This window comes from Lampetra fluviatilis, chromosome 57, assembly GCF_964198595.1.
Source record: "Lampetra fluviatilis chromosome 57, kcLamFluv1.1, whole genome shotgun sequence".
Classification (NCBI taxonomy): domain Eukaryota; kingdom Metazoa; phylum Chordata; class Hyperoartia; order Petromyzontiformes; family Petromyzontidae; genus Lampetra; species Lampetra fluviatilis.
The window spans coordinates 1,899,528-1,924,390 of record NC_136331.1 but is presented as its reverse complement, the minus strand read 5'-3'; the positions used below and the strand labels follow the sequence as shown (position 1 = coordinate 1,924,390).

Here is a 24,863-nt window from a genome sequence, read left to right as displayed (position 1 = left end):
CAGTATTTTAGCAGGTAAGGCCCACTGAGCTATAAATATCTCTTTCAGAAGTGACCTAATGATAAGCTATCACGAATGATAGCTTATCATCATCCTCGTGTGGACATTTATAGCAGCAGCCAAATACTCTAACGCGTGACGTTGATTTTCTAAGTGTGGAGGGAAAAACCGGAGGACCCGGACCAAAAAAAATCCACGTGACCACGGGGGGAGAGTGAGAGAGACGCAAACTCCAAATATACAGCAGCAGGCGTCGGGGTCGGGATCGACCCCACGACCTCCTGTATACCAGGCGAGGGAGTTAACATCTCCTAGCCACCGTGATGATGATGAGAGAGAGAGACACGCAAACTCCAAATATACAGCAGCAGGCGTCAGGGTCGGGATCGAACCCACGACCGCCTGTACACCAGGCAAGGTAGTTAACATCTCCTAGCCACCGTGATGATGATGATGAGAGAGAGACACGCAAACTCCAAATATACAGCAGCAGGCATCATTGTCCGGATCGCACCCACGACCTCCTGTACACCAGGCGAGGTAGTTAACATCTCCTAGCCACCGCGGCGCCCAGACTATTTATATATCACGGTTCCTCCCGCACGATGCCGAACAACAGAGCAGAACAGGATCACATGGATTATAGGATTAGAGAACACACGCGCGCACGTTAATGACATCATTCAAACTGTTATGGAAAGTGAGCGGGACCTTGGGCAGGGAGCGGCACAGCAACGGGGCGTTGATGGCCGATGGTCGAGGCTAAGGACGGAGTGGCAGTCAAAGGACAGAATCAATCCAAGGGGACGCTGCTCCCAGCTGCGGAGACGGAGCGATGAAGTCGTTTAAGCGTGCGGCTGCCGGGTGGATTGCCACGTGGCAGGACCGCCAGAGGCGGCGACAGCACCTTCATCCAGCAGCGGATTGAAAATGGCTGATGAAGGCTCGCACAGAGACCCACAGACTCACGCAGAGACCCATAGACTCACACAGAGACCCGCAGACTCACATAGACCCACAGACTCACATAGACCCACAGACTCACACAGACCCATAGACTCACACAGAGACCCGTAGACTCACATAGAAACCCGTAGACTCACACAGACCCATAGACTCACGCAGAGACCCATATACTCACATAGACCCATAAATTCACACAGGGACCCACAGACTAACGTAGAGACCCATACTCACACAGGGACCCATATATACCGATAAAAAGATCCATAGACTCATGCAGAGACCCACAGACTCACACAGAGACCAACAGACTCACACAGACTCACACAGAGACCCGTAGACTCACACAGACCCATAGACTCACGCAGAGACCCATATACTCACATAGACCCATAAATTCACACGGGGACCCACAGACTAACGTAGAGACCCATACACTCACACAGGGACCCATATATACCGATAAAGAGATCCATAGACTCATGCAGAGACCCACAGACTCACACAGAGACCAACAGACTCACACAGACTCACACAGAGACCCGTAGACTCACACAGACCCATAGACTCACGCAGAGACCCATATACTCACACAGACTCACACAGAAACCCATAGACTCACATAGACCCACAGACTTACACAGAGACCCGTAGACTCACATAGAGACCCATAGACTCACACAGACCTATAGATTCACACAGGGACCCACAGAATAACGTAGAGACCCATACACTCACACAGGGACCCATATATACCGATAAAGAGATCCATAGATTCATGCAGAGACACAGACTCACACAGAGATCCACAGACTCACACAGAGACCCACAGACTCACACAGAGACCCACAGACTCACACAGAGCCCCACAGACTCACACAGACTCACACAGAGACCCACATACTGACACAGAGACCCACAGACTCACACAGACTCACACAGAGACCCACAGACTCACACAGAGACCCACAGACTCACACAGAGCCCCACAGACTCACACAGATACCCACATACTCACACAGACTCACACAGAGACCCACATACTCACACAGAGACCCACAGACTCACACAGAGACCCACAGACTCACACAGAGACCCACAAACTCACACAGACTCACACAAACTCACACAGACTCACACAGAGACCCACACTCACACAGGGGGGAGGCGAGGGTGACGATGGTAATCGTGTCGCCTGTAATTCAGCCGCTTAGGGTGAACGGGCGAGCGAGAACGCGCGCGTTTAAATCCGGAAAGTGACGCAAGGACCTATGCAAATACATCACGCGCACGCACACACGCGCACACACACACACACACGCACGCACACGCACGCACACACTCACACACGCACACTCACACACGCACACACACTCATACACACTCGCACACACACACACACACACGCACTCACACGCACACACTCACACACGCACACACACACGCACTCACACACTCACACGCACTCACACGCACGCACACACGCACACTCACGCACACACACTCACACGTACACACACTCACACGCACACACACTCACACACACTCACACGCACACACACACGCACACTCACACACACTCACACGCACGCACACACACACACACGCACACACACTCACACACACTCACACACACTCACACGCACGCCCTGCGGTAGTGAGGCCGTGTGGGTTTGGTATCCGCCGTTGAGATTGCGAGCGAGCGCCGTTTGTATCCGGTGGTCGTACGGTTACCTTCGCAGCCACGGCTACGTCTACCTATCCGTAATCGAGGTTGTTTATTTTTATTTTTGGGGTTTAGATCGCGTCAATACAAATGCGCCGTGAAACCCGCCACCAGGCGAATGGGAAGGTTCGTCACGTAAACAGAACGTGCCAATTGGTTACTCGTTCAGGACGCCGGTTGTGTGTTGGTCGCAACAACCTACGTGGTGTTAAACTACATCTACCGAATTACCAATTTTTATTTGACAAGCTAAGGGTCCATCTTCTTGGTTCTTTCGGTAAAGTCACGTAGAAGGGAAATAATAGACGTTTCGGCCACAACGCAAGCAGCCGTCCTCAGGTGAAGAACAGGTCTGTCGGAAAGACAGCGTCTAAATGAGAACAGGTCTGTCGGAAAGACAGCGTCTGAATGAGAACAGGTCTGTCGGAAAGACAGCGTCTGAATGAGAACAAGTCTGTCGGAAAGACAGCGTCTGAATGAGACGCTGTCTTTCCCACAGACCTGTTCTTCACCTGAGGACGGCTGCTTGCGTTGTGGCTGAAACGTCGTGAGAATTGTATTTTATTATGTTTTATTTTTATTATTTTATTATTTCCCTTCTATGTGACTTTGCCGAAAGAACCAACAAGATGAATCCCTGCAGTCACGAAAGATTTAAATCGAAAGGTAAGGGTCCTACGTAGCTAATTTTCAGGTGTGACCTGGCTATCACAATTGATAGCTCAACCAAGTGGGCTTATCATCATCATCATCGTCATCATCACGTGGGAATTCATAGAGCAAAGACTCTGAACACGTGACGTTGATTCTAAATTATGGAGGGAAAAACCAGAGGACCCGGAGAAAAATTAATGCGACCACCACAGGGGAGAGAGACACGCAAACTCCAAATATACAGCAGAAGGCGTCAGGGTCGGAATCGAACCCACGACCTCCTGTGTACCAGGCGAGGTAGTTAACATCTCCTAGCCACCGTGATGATGATGAGAGAGAGACACGCAAACTCCAAATATACAGCAGCAGGCGTCAGGGTCGGGTGGAAACCCACGACCTCCTGTACACCAGGCGAGGTAGTTAACATCTCCTAGCCACCGTGATGATGAGAGAGAGACACACAAATTCCAAATATACAGCAGAAGGCGTCAGGGTCGGGTTGAACGCACGACCTCCTGTGTACCAGGCGAGGTAGTTAACATCTCCTAGCCACCGTGATGATGACGAGAGAGAGACACGCAAACTCCAAATATACAGCAACAGGCGTCAGGGTAGGGTTGAAACCCACGACCTCCTGTATACCAGGCGAGGTAGTTAACATCTCCTAGCCACCGTGGTGATGATGATGAGAGAGACACGCAAACTCCAAATATACAGCAGCATGCGTCAGGGTCGGGATCGAACCCACGACCTCCTGTAGACCAGGCGAGGTAGTTAACATCTCCTGGCCACCGAGATATTAACCTGCTTTGCCTGTTCACCCAGGAAAGTCTCTCCGAGCCTCAGGACTGTCGCTGCTGTTGGCGTCGTGTTCAGGGAGCGTCCCGCCCCTCGTGACTGTTCGCAGGGAGGGGGGTGAAGGTTGCAGTAGCCCCGCGTGCCACCCTGTACATTTGTAATTTTTTGTTCAACTCTGTAACTCTTAATCTTGATTTGAAGCTTTCATGACTGCAGGAATCCAGACTCTTTGGGTTTTCCGGTAAAGTCACGTGGGTAGAAATAAGAATAGATCACGACGTTTCGATCGCAAAAAACTGCTGAAGCTGAAGCAGTTTTTTCTTGCTGTGGTTGTCCCACCTGATGACGATTGCTTGTGTTGCGATTGAAACGTCGTCATCTGTAACTTTTGTTTAAAGTGTTGGCGAAGCGTGGACCCGCTGCGGTGGCACGCGGTGGCCCAGCTCGGGGAAGCGGGGTGAGAATAGCAGCCCGGCTCCTTGTACTTAAACACGGTTGATGGCGGACGCGCCGCGGTATTAACCGGGGCCACCTGCCGGATTCGAACCGGGGCGGCCTGCCGGATTCCGCGAGTGGGGGAGAGAGGGAGGTTCAGGCCACCCTCCCCCCCCACCACGCAGAGAGCGGTCGCACTCCGACGTGTACGGCGTTAAGTCATCACACGCCATCCTCCTCATCCTCCTCATCATCCTCCACATCCTTCAGCTCCACCTCATCCTCCACATCCTCCTCCACCTCCTCGCCACACTTACGCAAAGTCCCACATTTCGCTGCGTTGGTGGGGGGGCGGTGGGTGGGTGGGTGGGTGGGTGAGACGCAAGAGACGAGTAACCGGTTCCCACTAAGCGGCGAGAGCTCTGCAAGCCATCGCGCAGAGCGAGCGCTCTCCCCCCGTGGAGGGGATTTGGCCAAGCCCTCGCGAGCGCCCCGACACCGTCCACGCGAGGGAACAGGAGCACACGGAGAAAGGCCGACCCTTGCACTAACGAAGGGGGCAACGGGGTTTGACGTCACGGTCGGGAACCGTTGACTACTCCTGCTGGCTGGCTGGGTGGGTGGGTGGCTGGGTGACTTGGTGGGTGGGTGACTTGGTGGGTGGGTGGCTGGGTGGGTGACTTGGTGGGTGGGTGACTTGGTGGGTGGGTGACTTGGTGGGTGGGTGACTTGGTGGGTGGGTGACTGGGTGGTGGGTGACTGGGTGGTGGGTGACTTGGTGGGTGGGTGACTTGGTGGGTGGGTGGCTGGGTGGCTGGGTGGCTGGGTGGGTAACGGGGTGGCTGGGTGGCTGGGTGGGTCACTGTGTGGCTGGGTGACTGAGTGACTGAGTGGCTGAGTGGGTAGCTGGCTGGCTGGCCAGACAGGTTTGCGAAACTTTCCGCCATCGTTTCAACTGAGATCAAATCAAAACCGGCGGGACCCGCGGCACTCACAAGCCAAACGGTGCGAACCATTCACTCCCAACGCCGCCACCGCCGCCGCCGCCACGTTTGGCTACGCACCGTCACAAAAACCACGGCGAGAAATGACAAAAAAACCTGGAGCATGTTTTTGTTCCACACACAACAAAACACACACACACACGCGCAGCCGCACGCACGCAGTCGCTATCGGTGCTCCACCATCGGCGAGAGAGAACCCTTGAAGCGCCGCAGCTCGCCAAGAGGGGCGAGCGCGTCTATGCAAATGTTCGCTACGAGGAAGGGAGCTTCGGGTCGGGTCGGTTTTCTACTTCCTCGTCGGTGCGCGACGCCGCGGTAGGCAAATCACCCCCCCCCACCCCCTCACCCCCCCCCTGCCGCCGCCAACCTGCAGAGAAATATTCAAAGTGGGCGGTGGGAGAGCTTCCTCAACGCCGCCGGCCAGCGTTGCCGCGTGCCTGCAGCCCCCCCCCCGCACGGCATGACCCCCCCCCCTCCTGGAGGCCCACGGCACGCCCAGCAGCAGTTCGCGTGCATTGTCAAGGTCAAGGTTTTAGTCAATGGATTCTTTGAACAAAAAATGTGTATGCCGAGTGTCTGCCGCTGCTGCTACGTCTTGTGGCAGCGCTTTGAGAGCCTTGATGAAAAGCGGGACAAATAAATGTGACTACGATTGTGATTGTTAGTCTTGGTTCTTTCGGTAAAGTCACGTAGAAGGGAAATAATACAAATAAAACAACAGTGAGAATTATTTTATTTTTATTATTGTTTTATTGTTTTATTTTTATTATTTTATTATTTCCCTTCTACGTGACTTTACCGAAAGAACCAAGAATAGGAATCCCTGCAGTCGCGAAAGCTTTAAATCAAAAAATAGTTATTGTTGTAATGGAGGCCTCGCACGGCCGCTTGCACGCCATCGCGAATTTAAAATTCGCTCGCCGATCTCGTCGGCGGTGGGGGGGGGGGCTCTGAACGATCGTCGCGACGACTCCGGGTGTCAGCATCCTCGCAGCAGCAGCAGCCAGCAGCAGCAGCCAGCAGCAGCCAGCAGCAGCAGCGGCAGCTTGACGCGAAACCGTCAAACATATACGGCGGCGCTTTCGGGTGCGCTTCTGCGGCCGTCTGGAACGTTCTCCCTTACGATTTTAGGAAACCACCGGGTGCTAAGCTGCACTTTATAATCACCAACACCATCATCGTCATCGAGGTTGACAAACGAATCTCTTTACAACTGCTTTGTTGTCCTTCCCCGCGCACCTCCGATCAGCGCGGCTGGCTACGTACGGAGCATAAGAAGTTCAAGGTGCACGTTGGCCCTGCGCCTACAACATCAACATCAACGACGCGCGCCATTGCAGGGGCTGGCCGCGCCTCTCTCTCGCCTCTCCCCGCTCCGTCCCACGCCCCATCGCTCACTCAGCATCACCGGGGGGGGGGGGGGGGCTCCGTGAATCGGCGTCAGTGGCACGCTGTCACGGCACGACTCGGGACTGATAATGGAGCGCCCGGTGCGGTGGTGACGGCTAAACATCGCCACTGGGGAGACAAAGGCGGCCGGGCGTGGTGCTGGCCACCCCTCCCCCCTCGTGTGCCACAGCGCCGGTAGCTTTCCAAGGCGCTGCTACTCGCTAACGGCACTTGTCCCGACAGTCTGCTGAGGCTATACGGGGGATCTTTGTGTTTGCGTCAGTCGTGGTGGTAGTTGTGGTGGGGGTTGCGGTGGGGGTCGTGGTGGTGGTCGTGGTGGTGGTGGTAGTCGTTGTGGTGGTGGTCGTGCGTGGTGGTGGTGGTCGTGGTGGTCGTAGTGGTGGTCGTGCGTGGTGGTGGTGGTCGTGGTGGTCGTAGTGGTGGTCGTGGTCGTGGTGGTCGTGGTGGTCGTGGTGGTGGTGGTGTTCGTGGTGGTGGTGGTCGTGGTGGTGGTGGTGGTCGTGGTGGTGGTCGTGGTGGTCGTGGTTGTGGTGGTGGTCGTCGTGGTGGTGGTGGTTGTGGTGGTGGTGGTCGTGGTGGTGGTCGTGGTGGTGCTCGTGGTCGTGGTCGTGGTGGTGGTCGTGGTGGTGGTGGTCGTGGTGGTGGTGGTCGTGGTGGTGGTGGTCGTGGTGGTGGTGGTCGTTGTGGTGGTGACGCCATCACCCTACCTTGGCCCGCTGCCGCTGGCTGCCGTCTCCGCCGCTGAGCCGGACCCAGCGCGAGCCGCCGAGCGGCGCGGCGCCGTCCAGCTCGAGGGCGACGCCGTAGCGCTGGCGCACGTGCAGGCGGTGGCGCGCCACCAGCGCCGCCGCCTCCTCCCGCACCACAAACTCACTCGGCATGACGCCCGGGCACCCTGCGCATCACCTGCTCCTGCGTGGCGGCACGGGCGGGGGCAGGGTGGGGGCAGGGCGGGGGGCAGGGCGGGGGGCAGGGTGGGGGGAGGGTGGGGGGCAGGGCGGGGGGCAGGGTGGGAGCAGCAGTCAGAGGAGAGATCATTATGATGATTTTAACACGTAGACTTTCACGACCGATGTTATCCACCATAAAGGTTTTTTTTGCGTGTCCGATCGCGCAAAGATGAATGTTGCGTCGTTGGACACGCCACCGCCCGACACGGACAATCGGCAAGGTCCGGCACGTGAAACTAAAGTGTAACGATTCGTTACTGGCCCAGCGCTTATCGATGTGTGTTTGGAGGGTGAACCCAACGCCGTTTGAAATTCGCGTCCCGTGACGTTCCTGGCCAATCGCCTGATGAAGCTGGGTGTCATAGCCGGCGAAACGCTCTTACGCAATCACTCACACTCTTACGCAATCACTCACACTCTTACGCAATCACTCACACTCTTACGCAATCATTCACACTCTTACGCAATCACTCACACTCTTTACGCAATCACTCACACTCTCACTCACACTCTTGCTCACAAAGATCAAAGACGAAGATCCCCCGTATAGCCTCTAACAGACTGGAGGGGCAAGTGCTGTTAGCGAGCACCTTTGAAGGCCGGAACGGTACACGAGGGGGTGGGTGGCCAGCACTACGCCCGACCGCCTTTGTCTCCCCAGTGGCGATGTTTACTACACACCGCACCAGGTACTCATTTGAGGCTGAGTCGACCTAGGGGCGGCCCATGACCCGGTTCAGACAATCGTCATTGGCGGTGTTGGTGGCCGTCGCCGGGTTCGTAGCGCAGCGCTCGTAACCACTACACTACCGCTCTACTCACACACGCACACTCGCACACACACGCACACTCGCACACACACCCACACTCGCACACACACCCACACTCGCACACACACCCACACTCGCACACACACCCACACTCGCACACACACGCACACTCGCACACACACCCACACTCGCACACACACCCACACTCGCACACACACCCACACTCGCACACACACGCACACTCGCACACACACCCACACTCGCACACACACGCACACTCGCACACACACCCACACTCGCACACACACGCACACTCGCACACACACGCACACTCGCACACACACCCACACTCGCACACACACGCACACTCGCACACACACCCACACTCGCACACACACCCACACTCGCACACACACCCACACTCGCACACACACGCACACACACCCACACTCGCACACACACGCACACTCGCACACCCACACTCGCACACACACCCACACTCGCACACACACCCACACTCGCACACACACCCACACTCGCACACACACCCACACTCGCACACACACCCACACTCGCACACACACGCACACACACCCACACTCGCACACACACCCACACTCGCACACACACCCACACTCGCACACACACCCACACACACACCCACACTCGCACACACACCCACACTCGCACACACACCCACACTCGCACACACACTCACACTCGCACACACACCCACACTCGCACACACTCGCACACACACCCACACTCGCACACACACCCACACTCGCACACACACGCACACTCGCACACACACCCACACTCGCACACACACCCACACTCGCACACACACCCACACTCGCACACACACCCACACTCGCACACACACTCACACTGTCACACTCACAATGCAGAACAAGGGGAGAACACACAAACGTCACGCAGAAAGGTGCCGGAGTCGGGAATCAAACCAAGGCCCCAACTTTTGGTGCAAGGCGCGAGCGTGACCACCACCACCTCCACCACCTTCACCACCACCGCCACCACCACCTCTACCACCTCCACCACCACCTCCTTCTTCACCACGACCACCTCCACCACCACCACCATCGCCACCTCCAGCACCACCTCCACCACCACCCGCCGCTCCGCCTCTGAGTAGGTGCAGCAATGAGCGCAATCCTAGCACGAGATGACGGTGGGGGCCCGGTGAAAGCCACCACCACCATCGTCACCTCCACCACCACCACCTCCACCTCCACCACCACCACCTCCACCTCCACCACCACCACCACCTCCACCACCACCACCTCCACCACCACCACCTCCACCACCACCACCACCGCCACCACCACCTCCACCATCACCTCCACACATAGGTGACAGACGGCGCCACTGACATCGCAACAGATGAGCGAGCAACAGGCGTTGCTTGAATTGAGCGAGGCTGTTATTACGAGAGGGTTGGGGAAAGAGATGGTGGGAAGGAACTGCAAAGGGCAGCGAGCGGTGCGAGGGAAGACGGAGAAAGAGAAGTGAGGTGAGCTGCAGTCTGGCGAGTGGGTGAATGGATGAGCGGGTGTGTGAATGAGAGAGTGTGTGAATGAGTGCGTGAACGAGTGAGTGGGTGAGTTGGTGTGTGAATGAGAGAGTGTGTGAATGAGAGAGTGTGTGAATGAGCGGGTGTGTGAATGAGTGCGTGAACGAGTGAATGGGTGAGTCAGTGTGTGAATGAGAGAGTGTGTGAATGAGAGAGTGTGTGAATGAGAGTGTGTGAATGAGCGGGTGTGTGAATGAGTGCGTGAACGAGTGAGTGGGTGAGTCGGTGTGTGAATGAGAGAGTGTTTGAATGAGAGAGTATGTGAATGAGAGAGTGTGTGAATGAGAGAGTGTGTGAATGAGAGAGTGTGTGAATGAGAGAGTGCGTGAATGAGAGAGTGTGTGAGTGAGCGGGTGTGTGAATGAGAGAGAGTGTGAATGAGCGGGTGTTTGAATGAGCGGGTGTGTGAATGAGCGGGTGTGTGAATGAGTGCGTGAATGAGTGAGTGGGTGAGTCGGTGTGTGAATGAGAGAGTGTTTGAATGAGAGAGTGTGTGAATGAGAGAGTGTGTGAAAGAGCGGGTGTGTGAATAAGTGCGTGAACGAGTGAGTGGGTGAGTCGGTGTGTGAATGAGAGAGTGTATGAATGAGAGTGTGTGAGTGAGCGGGTGTGTGAATGAGAGTGTGAATGAGCGGGTGTTTGAATGAGCGGGTGTGTGAATGAGTGCGTGAATGAGTGAGTGGGTGAGTCGGTGTATGAATGAGAGTGTTTGAATGAGAGTGTGTGAATGAGAGAGTGTGTGAATGAGCGGGTGTGTGAATGAGTGCGTGAACGAGTGAGTGGGTGAGTCGGTGTGTGAATGAGAGAGTGTGTGAATGAGAGAGTGTGAATGAGAGAGTGTGTGAATGAGCGGGTGTGTGAATGAGAGAGTGTGTGAATAAGCGGGTGTGTGAATGAAAGAGTGTGTGAATGAGTGGGTGTTTGAATGAGCGGATGTGTGAATGAGCGGATGTGTGAATGAGAGCAGGAACGAGTGAGTGGGTGAATGAGTCGGTGAGTGAGTGAGTCGGTGAGTGGATGAGTGTGCGAGTGAGTTTAAAGGTGAGTGTGTGTGGGTTGATGAGTGTGTTGTGGGGAACGGTAGCGTCGCGGTTTGTGCGTTGCGCTACGAACCCAGACGAGGTTCGATTCAGTCACCACCAGTGACGATTATCGGAAACGGTGCTGGGCCTTCCCTAGGTCGACTAGGCCACAAAACTGGTGCGGTGTGAGCGAGTGAGTGTGTGTGTGTGAGCGAGTGAGTGTGTGTGTGAGCGAGTGTGTGTGAGCGAGAGTGTGTGTGTATGAGCGAGTGAGTGCGTGTGTGTGAGCGAGTGTGCGTGAGCGAGAGAGTGTGTGTGAGTGAGTGTGTGTGTGAGTGAGTGTGTGTGTGAGCGAGTGTGTGTGAGCGAGTGTGTGTGTGAACGAGCGTGTGTGTGAGCGAGTGTGTGTGAGCGAGTGTGTGTGAGCGAGTGTGTGAGCGAGTGTGTGTGTGTACGATTCCTGGAAGCGAGAGAGGTATGGCTGACTGAGTGAGTGGGCGAGTGTCACAGTGTTTTTAAACTTTTCCACGAATCGGGGGAGTTTGGCCGTGTGGGCGCTGATCGTAACGATCGTTACGCGAGCGTGGCTTTGTGGGGGTTTTTTTTTTCCCGCGACGGCGTTGTACCTGGTGCCGATGTGCAAACATCTCCGCTCGGCAGACAAAGGTGGCCCCGGCGTGGTGCTGGCCACCCGCCCTCCTGTGCCGTGCCGGCCTTCGTAGCTGCTACTCGCTAACGGCGCTTGCCCCGACAGTCCGCTGCTAGAGGCTACACGGGGGATCTCTCTCCTTGTTGGTGACCTGCAGTGCGGCGGCGGCAGCGGTGGCGATTGTGGCAGATCAAACGAGACGGTCAAATGTCCCGGTATCGGACCCAAGCTGTCAACACGCGTGGAGGAGACGATTCGATGAGTTTCACAGGAAGAGTGGTGGTGGTGATGGTGGTGCTGGTGATGGTGGTGGTGGTGGTAGCAGCGACAGAAGAGAGATCAGGAGGTGACCGACTCTTACCGGCGGACAGACAGAGAGAGAGAGATAGCAAGTGTTGTGTGTCTCACGACGACTTCAGCGGCCTTACGCAAGGAGGGGGAAGGGGGCAGCAGGTTTCCAAAGCGATTATCGCCCACCCATTCAGCAGGAACAATTACAACAAACGTCAAGCTTCTGTTCAGTGAGAGAGGGGGGGGGGTAACAGAGGTGTGGAAGCTGCGTGTGTGTGTGTGGGGGGGGTTGCACAAACGGAAATGAACGTCTGACAAGCATCGAAGCTGTGCACACAAACATGCTGCCTGCATTACCGGAGGCGGGTTATTTATATATGTATAAATATACATAAGTATTTATATATCTGTATTTATTTATATACTGCGAGACGAATCCGATGAGCTCTAAAGGTCTTTTTTTCACAGATGGTTCAGTCGGTGGCACGGGGTAAGATCGTCACAACAACAAACAATACAAAGACACGACAGGGATGTGAAGTAGAAGAAAAGGGTAAACAACAACAACAACAACCGCCATTCGCCACTAAGTGGCGATGATGTCACCACGGCGCTTGTGCCAGGCTAGGTGCACGTTGAGGCCACGTGAAGTGTCGAACGCCCGCTGGCAGGAGGTCACGGGGCAGACCCAGGTGCCACGGGTCGACTGACCGAGATGACCGAGATGACTGGCTGATGCACCACCTGTGCCCCCTACTGTACCAACTTGCTGTGCTTTAGCCACCCGGCGCTCCGCTCGTTGTTGTGAGCGTCGCTCCTACGCCCTCCGTTGTTGTTGGAGGGCGACTGCCTCCAACTGCCCAGTAGCGTCCTTCACGAGCCTCCTCCACTGAGGCCGATCTTGACACCGCTGGTACCAGTCATCGGCAAGTCCACTCAGCTCCACGTCCTCCTGTACCACATCACTCCATCTCTTCTCTAGCTTGTGCCGCGCCCGTTTAGCCCCCTCTAGCCAGCCAAACAGAAGCTGTTTAGGCATGCGGTGGCTGGGCATGCGGGCTACATGACCCAGCCAACGCAGCCTTAGCTGAACAATTCACCCATAAACATGTAGAAATAAAACTAGACCACCCCCATCACACCAGCAAAGCGCAACCGAGGTGTTCACTTATTATATCCGGGACACGTCTTGCATCGTGGGAGATTTCCACCGTGCAGCAGCAGCAGCAGCTCGACGCGACTTGACTGCACTATACACTACTATACACTACACTATACACTACACTATACACTACACTATACACTACACTATACACTACACCATACTATGCTATACACTACTATACACTACACTATACACTACACTATACACTACACTATACACTACACTATACACTACACTATACACAACACCATACTATGCTATACACTACTATACACTACACTATACACTAGAATACACTACACTATGCACTACACAATACACTACACTATACACAACACCATACTATGCTATACACTACTATACACTACACTATACACTACAATACACTACACTATGCACTACACAATACACTACACTATACACAACACCATACTATGCTATACACTAGAATACACTACACTATACACTACACTATACACAACACCATACTATGCTATACACTACAATACACTACACTATACACTACACCATACTATGCTATACACTACTATACACTACACTATACACTAGAATACACTACACTATGCACTACACTATACACAACACCATACTATGCTATACACTACTATACACTACACTATACACTAGAATACACTACACTGCTATACACTACAATACATTATACACTACACTATACACTACACTACGCTATATACTACAATACACTATGCTATACACTACACTATGCACTACACTGCTATACACTACAATACACTACACTATATACAATACACTATACACTACACTGCTATACACTACACTATACACGACACTATAGACTACACTATACACTACACACTACACTGCTATACACTACACTATACACTACTATACACTACTATACACTATACACTACTATGGTGGGCACTACTTGAGTGTATTGGCACTACAGGACCGAGAGAGAGAGGAAAGTGGAAACAACAAATGACGCACCCACGGCTACTACCACCGCGACGGGCGCCGTCTCCCCATGCATGGACCGTGGTGACGATGACGACGATCAAGATTTATAAACAGAAATGAACATTCAAAGGAACAACAAAACATGGTAATAGGTCAATGAACTGGGAGGTCACACGACGTCTGGACCGCCAACACCGCTGTAACATTCTAAAGGTGCTCTAGAAGTTCCTTTGACATCAATTAGAGAGACACTCTTGATTGAGGATTGTCTCATTGTGTTAAGCCATTTATTGTTGAACCGAAGCATATGCAAGGCTGTACCTGGAGCTTATGGATGGTGGGCTGGATACAAACATGACGTGCTTATTTTAAAATGGAAAACATCTATCGGCTATTTTTTTTGGTGGGGATGGGGTGGAGGTCTCATACAAAATGTGAAACCTTTGGAATGGGGTTAAACATAACTGGTGGCAAGGTATTTTCATTCCCATTGCAGTACGTCAGATATCCGCTCACTCACTCGCCCAGTCACTCATGCACTCACCTACTCAACCACCCACACACTCAACCACTGACTCACCTACTGAACCACTTGCTCAACCACTCACCAACTCAACCACTCACTCATCCACTCACTCATCCACGCACTCACCTACTCAACCACTCACTCATCCACTCACTCATCCACGCACTCACCTACTCAACCACTCACTCATCCACACACTCACCTACTCAACCACTCACTCAACCACTCACTCATCTACTGAACCACTCACTCATCCACTCACTCTTCCACTCACTCATCCACTCACTCATCCACGCACTCACCTACTCAACCACTCACTCAACCACTCACGCACCTACTCATCCACTCACTCATCCACTCATCCACGCACTCACCTACTCAACCACTCACTCATCCACTCACCTACTCAACCACTCACTCATCCACTCACCTACTCAACCACTCACTCATCCACTCACTCACCTACTCATGCACTCACTCAACCACTCACTCATCCACTCACTCACCTACTCAACCACTCACACAACCGCTCACTCATCTACTGAACCACTCACTCATCCACTCACTCTTCCACTCACTCATCCACTCACTCATCCACGCACTACCTACTCAACCACTCACTCAACCACTCACGCACCTACTCATCCACTCACTCATCCACTCATCCACGCACTCACCTACTCAACCACTCACTCATCCACTCACCTACTCAACCACTCACTCATCCACTCACTCACCTACTCATCCACTCACTCAACCACTCACTCATCCACTCACTCACCTACTCATCCACTTACTCAACCACTCACTCATCCACTCACTCACCTACTCAACCACTCACTCATCCACTCACCTACTCAACCACTCAATCATCCACTCACTCACCTACTCATCCACTCACTCATCCACTCACTCATCCACGCACTACCTCAACCACTCACTCAACCACTCATGCACCTACTCATCCACTCACTCATCCACTCATCCACGCACTCACCTACTCAACCACTCACTCAACCACTCACGCACCTACTCATCCACTCACTCATCCACTCATCCACGCACTCACCTACTCAACCACTCACTCATCCACTCACTCACCTACTCATCCACTCACTCAACCACTCACTCATCCACTCACTCATCCACTCACTCACCTACTCAACCACTCACACAACCGCTCACCTACTCAACCACTCACTCATCCACTCACTCACCTACTCATCCACTCACTCAACCACTCACTCATCCACTCACTCACCTACTCATCCACTCACTCATCCACTCACCTACTCAACCACTCACTCATCCACTCACTCATCCACGCACTCACCTACTCAACCACTCACTCATCCACTCACTCACCTACTCAACCACTCACACAACCGCTCACCTACTCAACCACTCAATCATCCACTCACTCACCTACTCATCCACTCACTCAACCACTCACTCATCCACTCACTCACCTACTCATCCACTCACTCATCCACTCACCTACTCAACCACTCACTCATCCACTCACTCACCTACTCATCCACTCACACAACCGCTCACCTACTCAACCACTCACTCATCCACTCATCCACTCACTCAACCACTCACTCACCTACTCATCCACTCACTCATCCACTCACCTACTCAACCACTCACTCATCCACTCATCCACTCACTCAACCACTCACTCACCTACTCAACCACTCACTCATCCACTCATCCACTCACTCAACCACTCACTCACCTACTCATCCACTCACACAACCGCTCACCTACTCAACCACTCACTCATCCACTCATCCACTCACTCAACCACTCACTCACCTACTCAACCACTCACTCATCCACTCACTCATCCACGCACTCACCTACTCAACCACTCACTCATCCACTCACCTACTCAACCACTCAATCATCCACTCACTCACCTACTCATCCACTCACTCAACCACTCACTCATCCACTCACTCACCTACTCAACCACTCACACAACTGCTCACCTACTCAACCACTCACTCATCCACTCACTCACCTACTCAACCACTCACTCATCCACTCACTCACCTACTCATCCACTCACTCATCCACTCACTCACCTACTCAACCACTCACTCATCCACACACTCACCTACTCATCCACTCACTCAACCACTCACTGCCCCCACCCAGGCACCCTCCTCCTCCTCCTGTCACCACGGACTGAGTGAGGAGGCATTATGCCGTCAACTTTTCCCCTGGAAAACACCCCGAGATAATTATTCGCGCTACCGGGAAGTATTACACTGCGTTCGGTAAGCAAGCGTCAATGATGGTGTACGTAGGTGTGTGTGATGTGTGTGTTATGTGTGTGGTGTGTGTAATGTGTGTGTGATGTGTGTGTGTGATGTGTGTAATGTGTGTGTGTGGTGTGTGTGTAATGTGTGTGTGTGTAATGTGTGTGTGTAATGTGTGTGTGTGTGACGTGTGTGTTATGTGTGTGGTGTGTGTTATGTGTGTGGTGTGTTGTGTGTGTGATGTGTGTGTAATGTGTGTGTGCGGTGTGTGTGTAATGTGGTGTGTGTGTGTGACGTGTGTGTTATGTGTGTGGTGTGTGTGTGTGTGTTATGTGAGTGTGTAATGTGTGTGTGTGGTGTGTGATGTGTGTGTGTGTGATATGTGTGTAATGTGTGTGTGGTGTGTGTGTAATGTGTGTGTGTGTAATGTGTGTGTGTGTAATGTGTGTGTGTGACGTGTGTGTGTTATGTGTGTGGTGTGTGTGTTATGTGTGTGGTGTGTGTCTGTGTGTGTGATGTGTGTGGTGTGTGTATGTAATGTGTGTGTGTGTGGTGTGCCTGTGTGTCTGTGTGGTGTGTGACGTGTGTGTGTTATGTGTGTGGTGTGTGTCTGTGTGACGTGTGTGTGTTATGTGTGTGGTGTGTGTCTGTGTGACGTGTGTGTGTGATGTGTGTGCAATGTGTGTGCGATGTGTGTGTGTAATGTGTGTGTGGTGTGTGACGTGTGTGGTGTGTGTGATGTATGTAATGTGTGTGTGGTGTGTGTATAATGTGTGTGATGTATGTAGTGTGTGTGTATAATGCGTGTGTGTGTGTGTGGTGTGTGATGTATGTAGTGTGTGTGTATAATGCGTGTGTGTGTGTATGTAGTGTGTGTGTGTAATGTGTGTGTGTGTGGTGTGTGATGTATGTAGTGTGTGTGTATAATGCGTGTGATGTATGTAGTGTGTGTGTATAATGCGTGTGTGTGTGTGTGGGTGTGTGTGTGTGGTGTGTGTGTGTATAATGTGTGTGATGTATGTAGTGTGTGTGTATAATGTGTGTGATGTATGTAGTGTGTGTGTATAATGCGTGTGTGTGTGTGTGTGGTGTGTGTGTGTATAATGTGTGTGTGTGTGTGGTGTGTGTGTGTATAATGTGTGTGTGTGGTGTGACGTGTGTATACAGGAGAGGGGTGGTGTAGCGGGCGCTACGAAGCCGGCATAACCCGAGTTCGATTCCCGCTCACGGCCAACACCAGTGACGATTATCTGAACTGGTCCTGGACCTCCCCTAGGTCGACTCAGCCTCAAATGAGTACCTGGTGCAGGTGTGGAAACATCGCCACTGGGGAGACAAAGGCGGACGGGCGTGGTGCTGGCCACCCACCCCTTTGTGTGCCGTGCCGGCCTTCATAGGCGCTCGCTAACAGCACTTGCCCCAAACAGTTTGTAAAGGCTATAAGGGGGATCTTTGTCTTTGTATACATGAGACCCTTGGAAAGTGCCTGGAAAGTGCCTCGAAAGCCAAAACCGCGATACACATCGCGGTTCAAGACTGAAGCCTCACCTAAACCATGGGTCTTAGCTACACGACAGCCACGCATAGACATCACAAGTCGAATAAGCACCGTTACTGCATGCCAAATAAACTAAAACCAACATAATTGAAGTAAACGTGTAGGTGATGATGGTGGTGGTGATGATGGTGATGATGGTGATGATGGTGGTGGTGTTGATGATGGTGGTGATAGTGATGATGACGCTGAAGGGTGAACTTTGACCGGTGTCAAGTGAGGAAAGGGTGGGGTCGTTATAATCTATTTGCTTGGCAACCGATTCGATTATCGCGATTCCAGTTCCGTGGTAGGATGTTTTTTGGGGGGAAATCGATTCATGCAAATTTTATTTATGCAAAATCTTCGCGATGTTTGTTTTGGTCCGCTCGGGGTGACGGTGGCTGAGATGGACTTGGCGTCAAAGTACACGAGGCAGTACCACGAGGCAGACAAGGCAGTACACATTATACAGAGAGATAAGGCAGTACAAGCTAGACAGAACAAGCCAGTACAAGCTAGACAGAACAAGGCAGTACACATTATACAGAGAGATAAGGCAGTACAAGCTAGACAGAACAAGGCAGTACAAACTAGACAGTACAAGGCAGTACACATTATACAGAGAGATAAGGCAGTACAAGCTAGACAGAACAAGGCAGTACAAACTAGACAGTACAAGGCAGTACACATTATACAGAGAGACAAGGCAGTACAAACTAGACATAACAAGGCAGTACACATTATACAGAGAGATAAGGCAGTACAAGCTAGACAGAACAAGGCAGTACAAACTAGACAGATAAGGCAGTACAAACTAGACAGTACAAGGCAGTACACATTATACAGAGAGACAAGGCAGTACAAACTAGACATAACAAGGCAGTACACATTGTACAGAGAGATAAGGCAGTACAAGCTAGACAGAACAAGGCAGTACAAACTAGACAGAACAAGGCAGTACACATTGTACAGAGAGACAAGGCAGTACAAACTAGACATAACAAGGCAGTACAAACTAGACAGAACAAGGCAGTACAAACTAGACAGTACAAGGCAGTACACATTATACAGAGAGACAAGGCAGTACAAACTAGACAGTACAAGGCAGTACACATTGTACAGAGAGATAAGGCAGTACAAGCTAGACAGAACAAGGCAGTACACATTGTACAGAGAGATAAGGCAGTACAAGCTAGACAGAACAAGGCAGTACACATACAGAAAGACAAGGCAGTACAAACTAGACAGTACAAGGCAGTACACATTGTACAGAGAGATAAGGCAGTACAAGCTAGACAGAACAAGGCAGTACACATTGTACAGAGAGACAAGGCAGTACAAACTAGACAGTACAAGGCAGTACACATTGTACAGAGAGATAAGGCAGTACAAGCTAGACAGAACAAGGCAGTACACATTGTACAGAGAGACAAGGCAGTACAAACTAGGCAGAACAAGGCAGTACACATTATACAGAGAGACAAGGCAGTACAAACTAGACAGTACAAGGCAGTACACATTATACAGAGAGACAAGGCAGTACAAACTAGACAGAGATAAGGCAGTACAAGCTAGACAGAACAAGGCAGTACACATTATACAGAGAGATAAGGCAGTACAAGCTAGACAGAACAAGGCAGTACACATTATACAGAGAGACAAGGCAGTACAAACTAGACAGTACAAGGCAGTACACATTATACAGAGAGACAAGGCAGTACAAACTAGACATAACAAGGCAGTACAAACTAGACAGAGATAAGGCAGTACAAACTAGACAGTACAAGGCAGTACACATTATACAGAGAGACAAGGCAGTACAAACTAGACATAACAAGGCAGTACACATTGTACAGAGAGATAAGGCAGTACAAGCTAGACATAACAAGGCAGTACACATACAGAAAGATAAGGCAGTACAAGCTAGACATAACAAGGCAGTACACATTGTACAGAGAGACAAGGCAGTACAAGCAAGACAGAACAAGGCAGTACACATTATACAAAGAGATAAGGCAGTACAAGCTAGACATAACAAGGCAGTACAAGCTAGGCAGAACAAGGCAGTACACATTATAGAGATAAGGCAGTACAAGCTAGACAGAACAAGGCAATACACATTATACAGAGAGACAAGGCAGTACAAACTAGACATAACAAGGCAGTACACATTGTACAGAGAGATAAGGCAGTACAAGCTAGACATAACAAGGCAGTACACATACAGAAAGATAAGGCAGTACAAGCTAGACATAACAAGGCAGTACACATTGTACAGAGAGACAAGGCAGTACAAGCAAGACAGAACAAGGCAGTACACATTATACAAAGAGATAAGGCAGTACAAGCTAGACATAACAAGGCAGTACAAGCTAGGCAGAACAAGGCAGTACACATTATAGAGATAAGGCAGTACAAGCTAGACAGAACAAGGCAATACACATTATACAGAGAGACAGACAAGGCAGTACAAACTAGACATAACAAGGCAGTACACATAGAGACAAGGCAGTACAAACTAGACAGTACAAGGCAGTACACATTGTACAGAGAGATAAGGCAGTACAAGCTAGACAGAACAAGGCAGTACACATTATAGAGAGATAAGGCAGTACAAACTAGACATAACAAGGCAGTACACATAGAGACAAGGCAGTACAAACTAGACAGTACAAGGCAGTACACATTGTACAGAGAGATAAGGCAGTACAAGCTAGACAGAACAAGGCAGTACACATTATAGAGAGATAAGGCAGTACAAACTAGACATAACAAGGCAGTACACATAGAGACAAGGCAGTACAAACTAGACAGTACAAGGCAGTACACATTGTACAGAGATAAGGCAGTACAAGCTAGACAGAACAAGGCAGTACAAGCTAGACAGAACAAGGCAGTACACATTATACAAAGAGACAAGGCAGTACAAACTAGGCAGAACAAGGCAGTACACATTGTACAGAGATAAGGCAGTACAAGCTAGACAGAACAAGGCAGTACAAACTAGACAGAACAAGGCAGTACAAGCTAGACAGAACAAGGCAGTGCAAACTAAACTGCCAACATACAGTCGAGGCAGTACAAAGTCGGCAGACACAAGAGACAAGGCAGTACAAACTAGACGAACCAGTCGAGGAAGTCGAACGATGCAGTACAAACGAGATAACTATGAAACAGATAATCCGGCGCAGACAAGACAGCACAGATACGTCAAGATCACAGACGAGGCACAAGAGGACAGTACACAAGAGCAGAGTACTCACAAGACAGCAAACTACAGACAGCAGAGGCAGTACTAATGATGACGTCACAGGAATAATTGTGACGTAAAAGGGATGATCATAGCAATCAGGGGCGGTTTCTTCATTAGGGCGATTGGGCAACGCACCACCAATGTCATTCAACCACAGAGTCACGCTAGCCGTCACTGTGCCTCTGGATATAGTCCAATCAGCGTCATGCTACGTTCTGTGGAGTACCGCCTCTTTTTGGGCGATTTCCCTCCGGCTGAGAATCGCCCCGAGTGGTCCCATAGACTTACATTCAAAGATGTTTTTTTTCGAACGGGGGGCGCTGCAATGCATTCTCTATGGCTTCCGGGAGGGCTCGCACTAACGTGCTTACGTCATCATACGTAAGCACGTTTCATCCAACAAAATTATTTGTCGCCACTTAGTGGAATCTTTAATAAAAGAAACATGAGTAGATTGTATTAATAGTGAGTATAGAAACAAACAAGATGTATTGTAAGAGTCACTTTATTTTTCATTAATATTAAAGAAGTGAAGTTGCCTTTACATGCTTAAGCTGTTAATTTATCCTTTGCATGGGTGGACCTTATCCTTATCAATTGCCCCCCCTGAGAGATTTTGCAGGAGCCGCCACTGATAGCAATGGTGGTTGATGTTGGTGATTGTGATTTAGGAACTGTGATGATGATGTTCAAGATGATACTGCGAAGTCAGCATGATGCTGATAATAGATTGACGTCACTCACGATAACCGAACCAGCGGACCTCACCATTCACATACTCACCTACTCACTCACTCATCTACCCACTCACCCATCTACCCATTCACATACTCACCTACTCACTCACCTACCCACTCACTCATCTACCCACTCACTCACCTACCCATTCACATACTCACCTACTCACTCACCTACCCACTCAATCCTCTTACCCACTCACCCATTCACTCACCTACCCACTCATCTACCCACTCACCCATCTACCCACTCACCCATCTACCCACTCACCCATCTACCCACTCACTCATCTACCCATTCACATACTCACCTACCCACTCACTCATCTACTCACTCATCTACCCACTCACTCATCTACCCACTCACTCATCTACCCACTCACTCATCTACCCACTCACTCACCTACCCACTCACTCACCTACCCACTCACCTACCCACCCACTTACCCACCTACCCACTCACTCATCTACCCATTCACATACTCACCTACTCACTCACCTACCCACTCACTCCTCTTACCCACTCACCCATTCACTCACCTACCCACTCATCTACCCACTCACCCATCTACCCACTCACTCATCTACCCATTCACACTCACCTACTCACTCACCTACCCACTCACTCCTCTTACCCACTCACCCATTCACTCACCTACCCACTCATCTACCCACTCACCCATCTACCCACTCACTCATCTACCCATTCACATACTCACCTACCCACTCACTCATCTACTCACTCATCTACCCACTCACTCATCTACCCACTCACTCATCTACCCACTCACTCACCTACCCACTCACTCACCTACCCACTCACCTACCCACCCACTCACCCACCTACCCACTCACTCATCTACTCACTCACTCATCTACCCATTCACATACTCACCTACTCACTCACCTACCCACTCACTCCTCTTACCCACTCACCCATTCACTCACCTACCCACTCATCTACCCACTCACCCATCTACCCACTCACTCATCTACCCATTCACATACTCACCTACTCACTCACCTACCCACTCACTCCTCTTACCCACTCACCCATTCACTCACCTACCCACTCATCTACCCACTCACCCATCTACCCACTCACTCATCTACCCATTCACATACTCACCTACTCACTCACCTACCCACTCACTCCTCTTACCCACTCACCCATTCACTCACCTACCCACTCATCTACCCACTCACTCATCTACCCATTCACATACTCACCTACCCACTCACTCATCTACTCACTCATCTACCCACTCACTCATCTACCCACTCACTCATCTACCCACTCACTCACCTACCCACTCACTCACCTACCCACTCACCTACCCACCCACTTACCCACCTACCCACTCACTCATCTACTCACTCACTCACCCACTCACCCACCCACTCACCTACCCACTCACCTACCCACTCACATACCCACCCACTCACTCATCTACTCACTCACCTATCCACTCACCCACTCAATCACCTACCCACTCACCTACCTACCCACTCACCTACCCACCCACTCACTCATCTACTCATTCACTCACCCAGCCACTCGCCCAATCACTCGCATCACTGCAGATAACAATACTTCTCTGATTAGTTAATCGTCTCTGGTTTCCCAAAGCTCTTCAACTAAACAAACATTGCTCCACTCGAGTAACCTGCTCTTTGTTGCTGTCCGTTTGGTGGTTTGTGTTTAGCCCTTGGCACTGTACACAAGTTCTCAGGGCGGCTCCCGGAGTGTGAGCGTAAAGTTCAACACTCAGACAATTATACTCTGAAGTGGCCCAGTGACTGGGTAGGTGAGTGGGTGGGTAGGTGAGTGGGTGGGTAGGTGAGTGGGTAAATGAGTGAGAGGGTGGGTGAGAGGGTGGGTGAGTGGGTAGGTGAGTTGGTAGGTGAGTGGGTAGATGAGTGGGTAGGTGAGTGGGTGGGTAGTGAGTGGGTAGGTGAGTGGGTAGGTGAGTGAGTGGGTGAGAGGGTGGGTAGGTGAGTGGGTAGGTGAGTGAGTGGGTAGGTGAGTGGGTAGGTGAGTGAGTGGCTAGGTGAGTGCGTAGGTGAGTGGCTAGGTGAGTGGGTAGGTGAGTGAGTAGGTGAGTGTGTGGGTAGGTGAGTGTGTGGGTAGGTGAGTGTGTGG

At 51.4% G+C, this 24,863-nt stretch overlaps 1 protein-coding gene across 1 annotated transcript in view; it reads right to left on the bottom strand.

Annotated features, from left to right (window-relative positions):
- Nucleotides 1-24,863, bottom strand: part of LOC144950343 (uncharacterized) — a 43,701-nt gene that overhangs the window by 18,354 nt on the left and 484 nt on the right. Inside the window, exon 2 of the mRNA XM_078880461.1 lies at nt 7,698-7,902. Within this exon, the coding sequence (XP_078736587.1) occupies nt 7,698-7,871 (174 nt within the window). The 5' untranslated portion in view covers nt 7,872-7,902. The remainder of the gene's footprint in view (nt 1-7,697; nt 7,903-24,863) is intronic.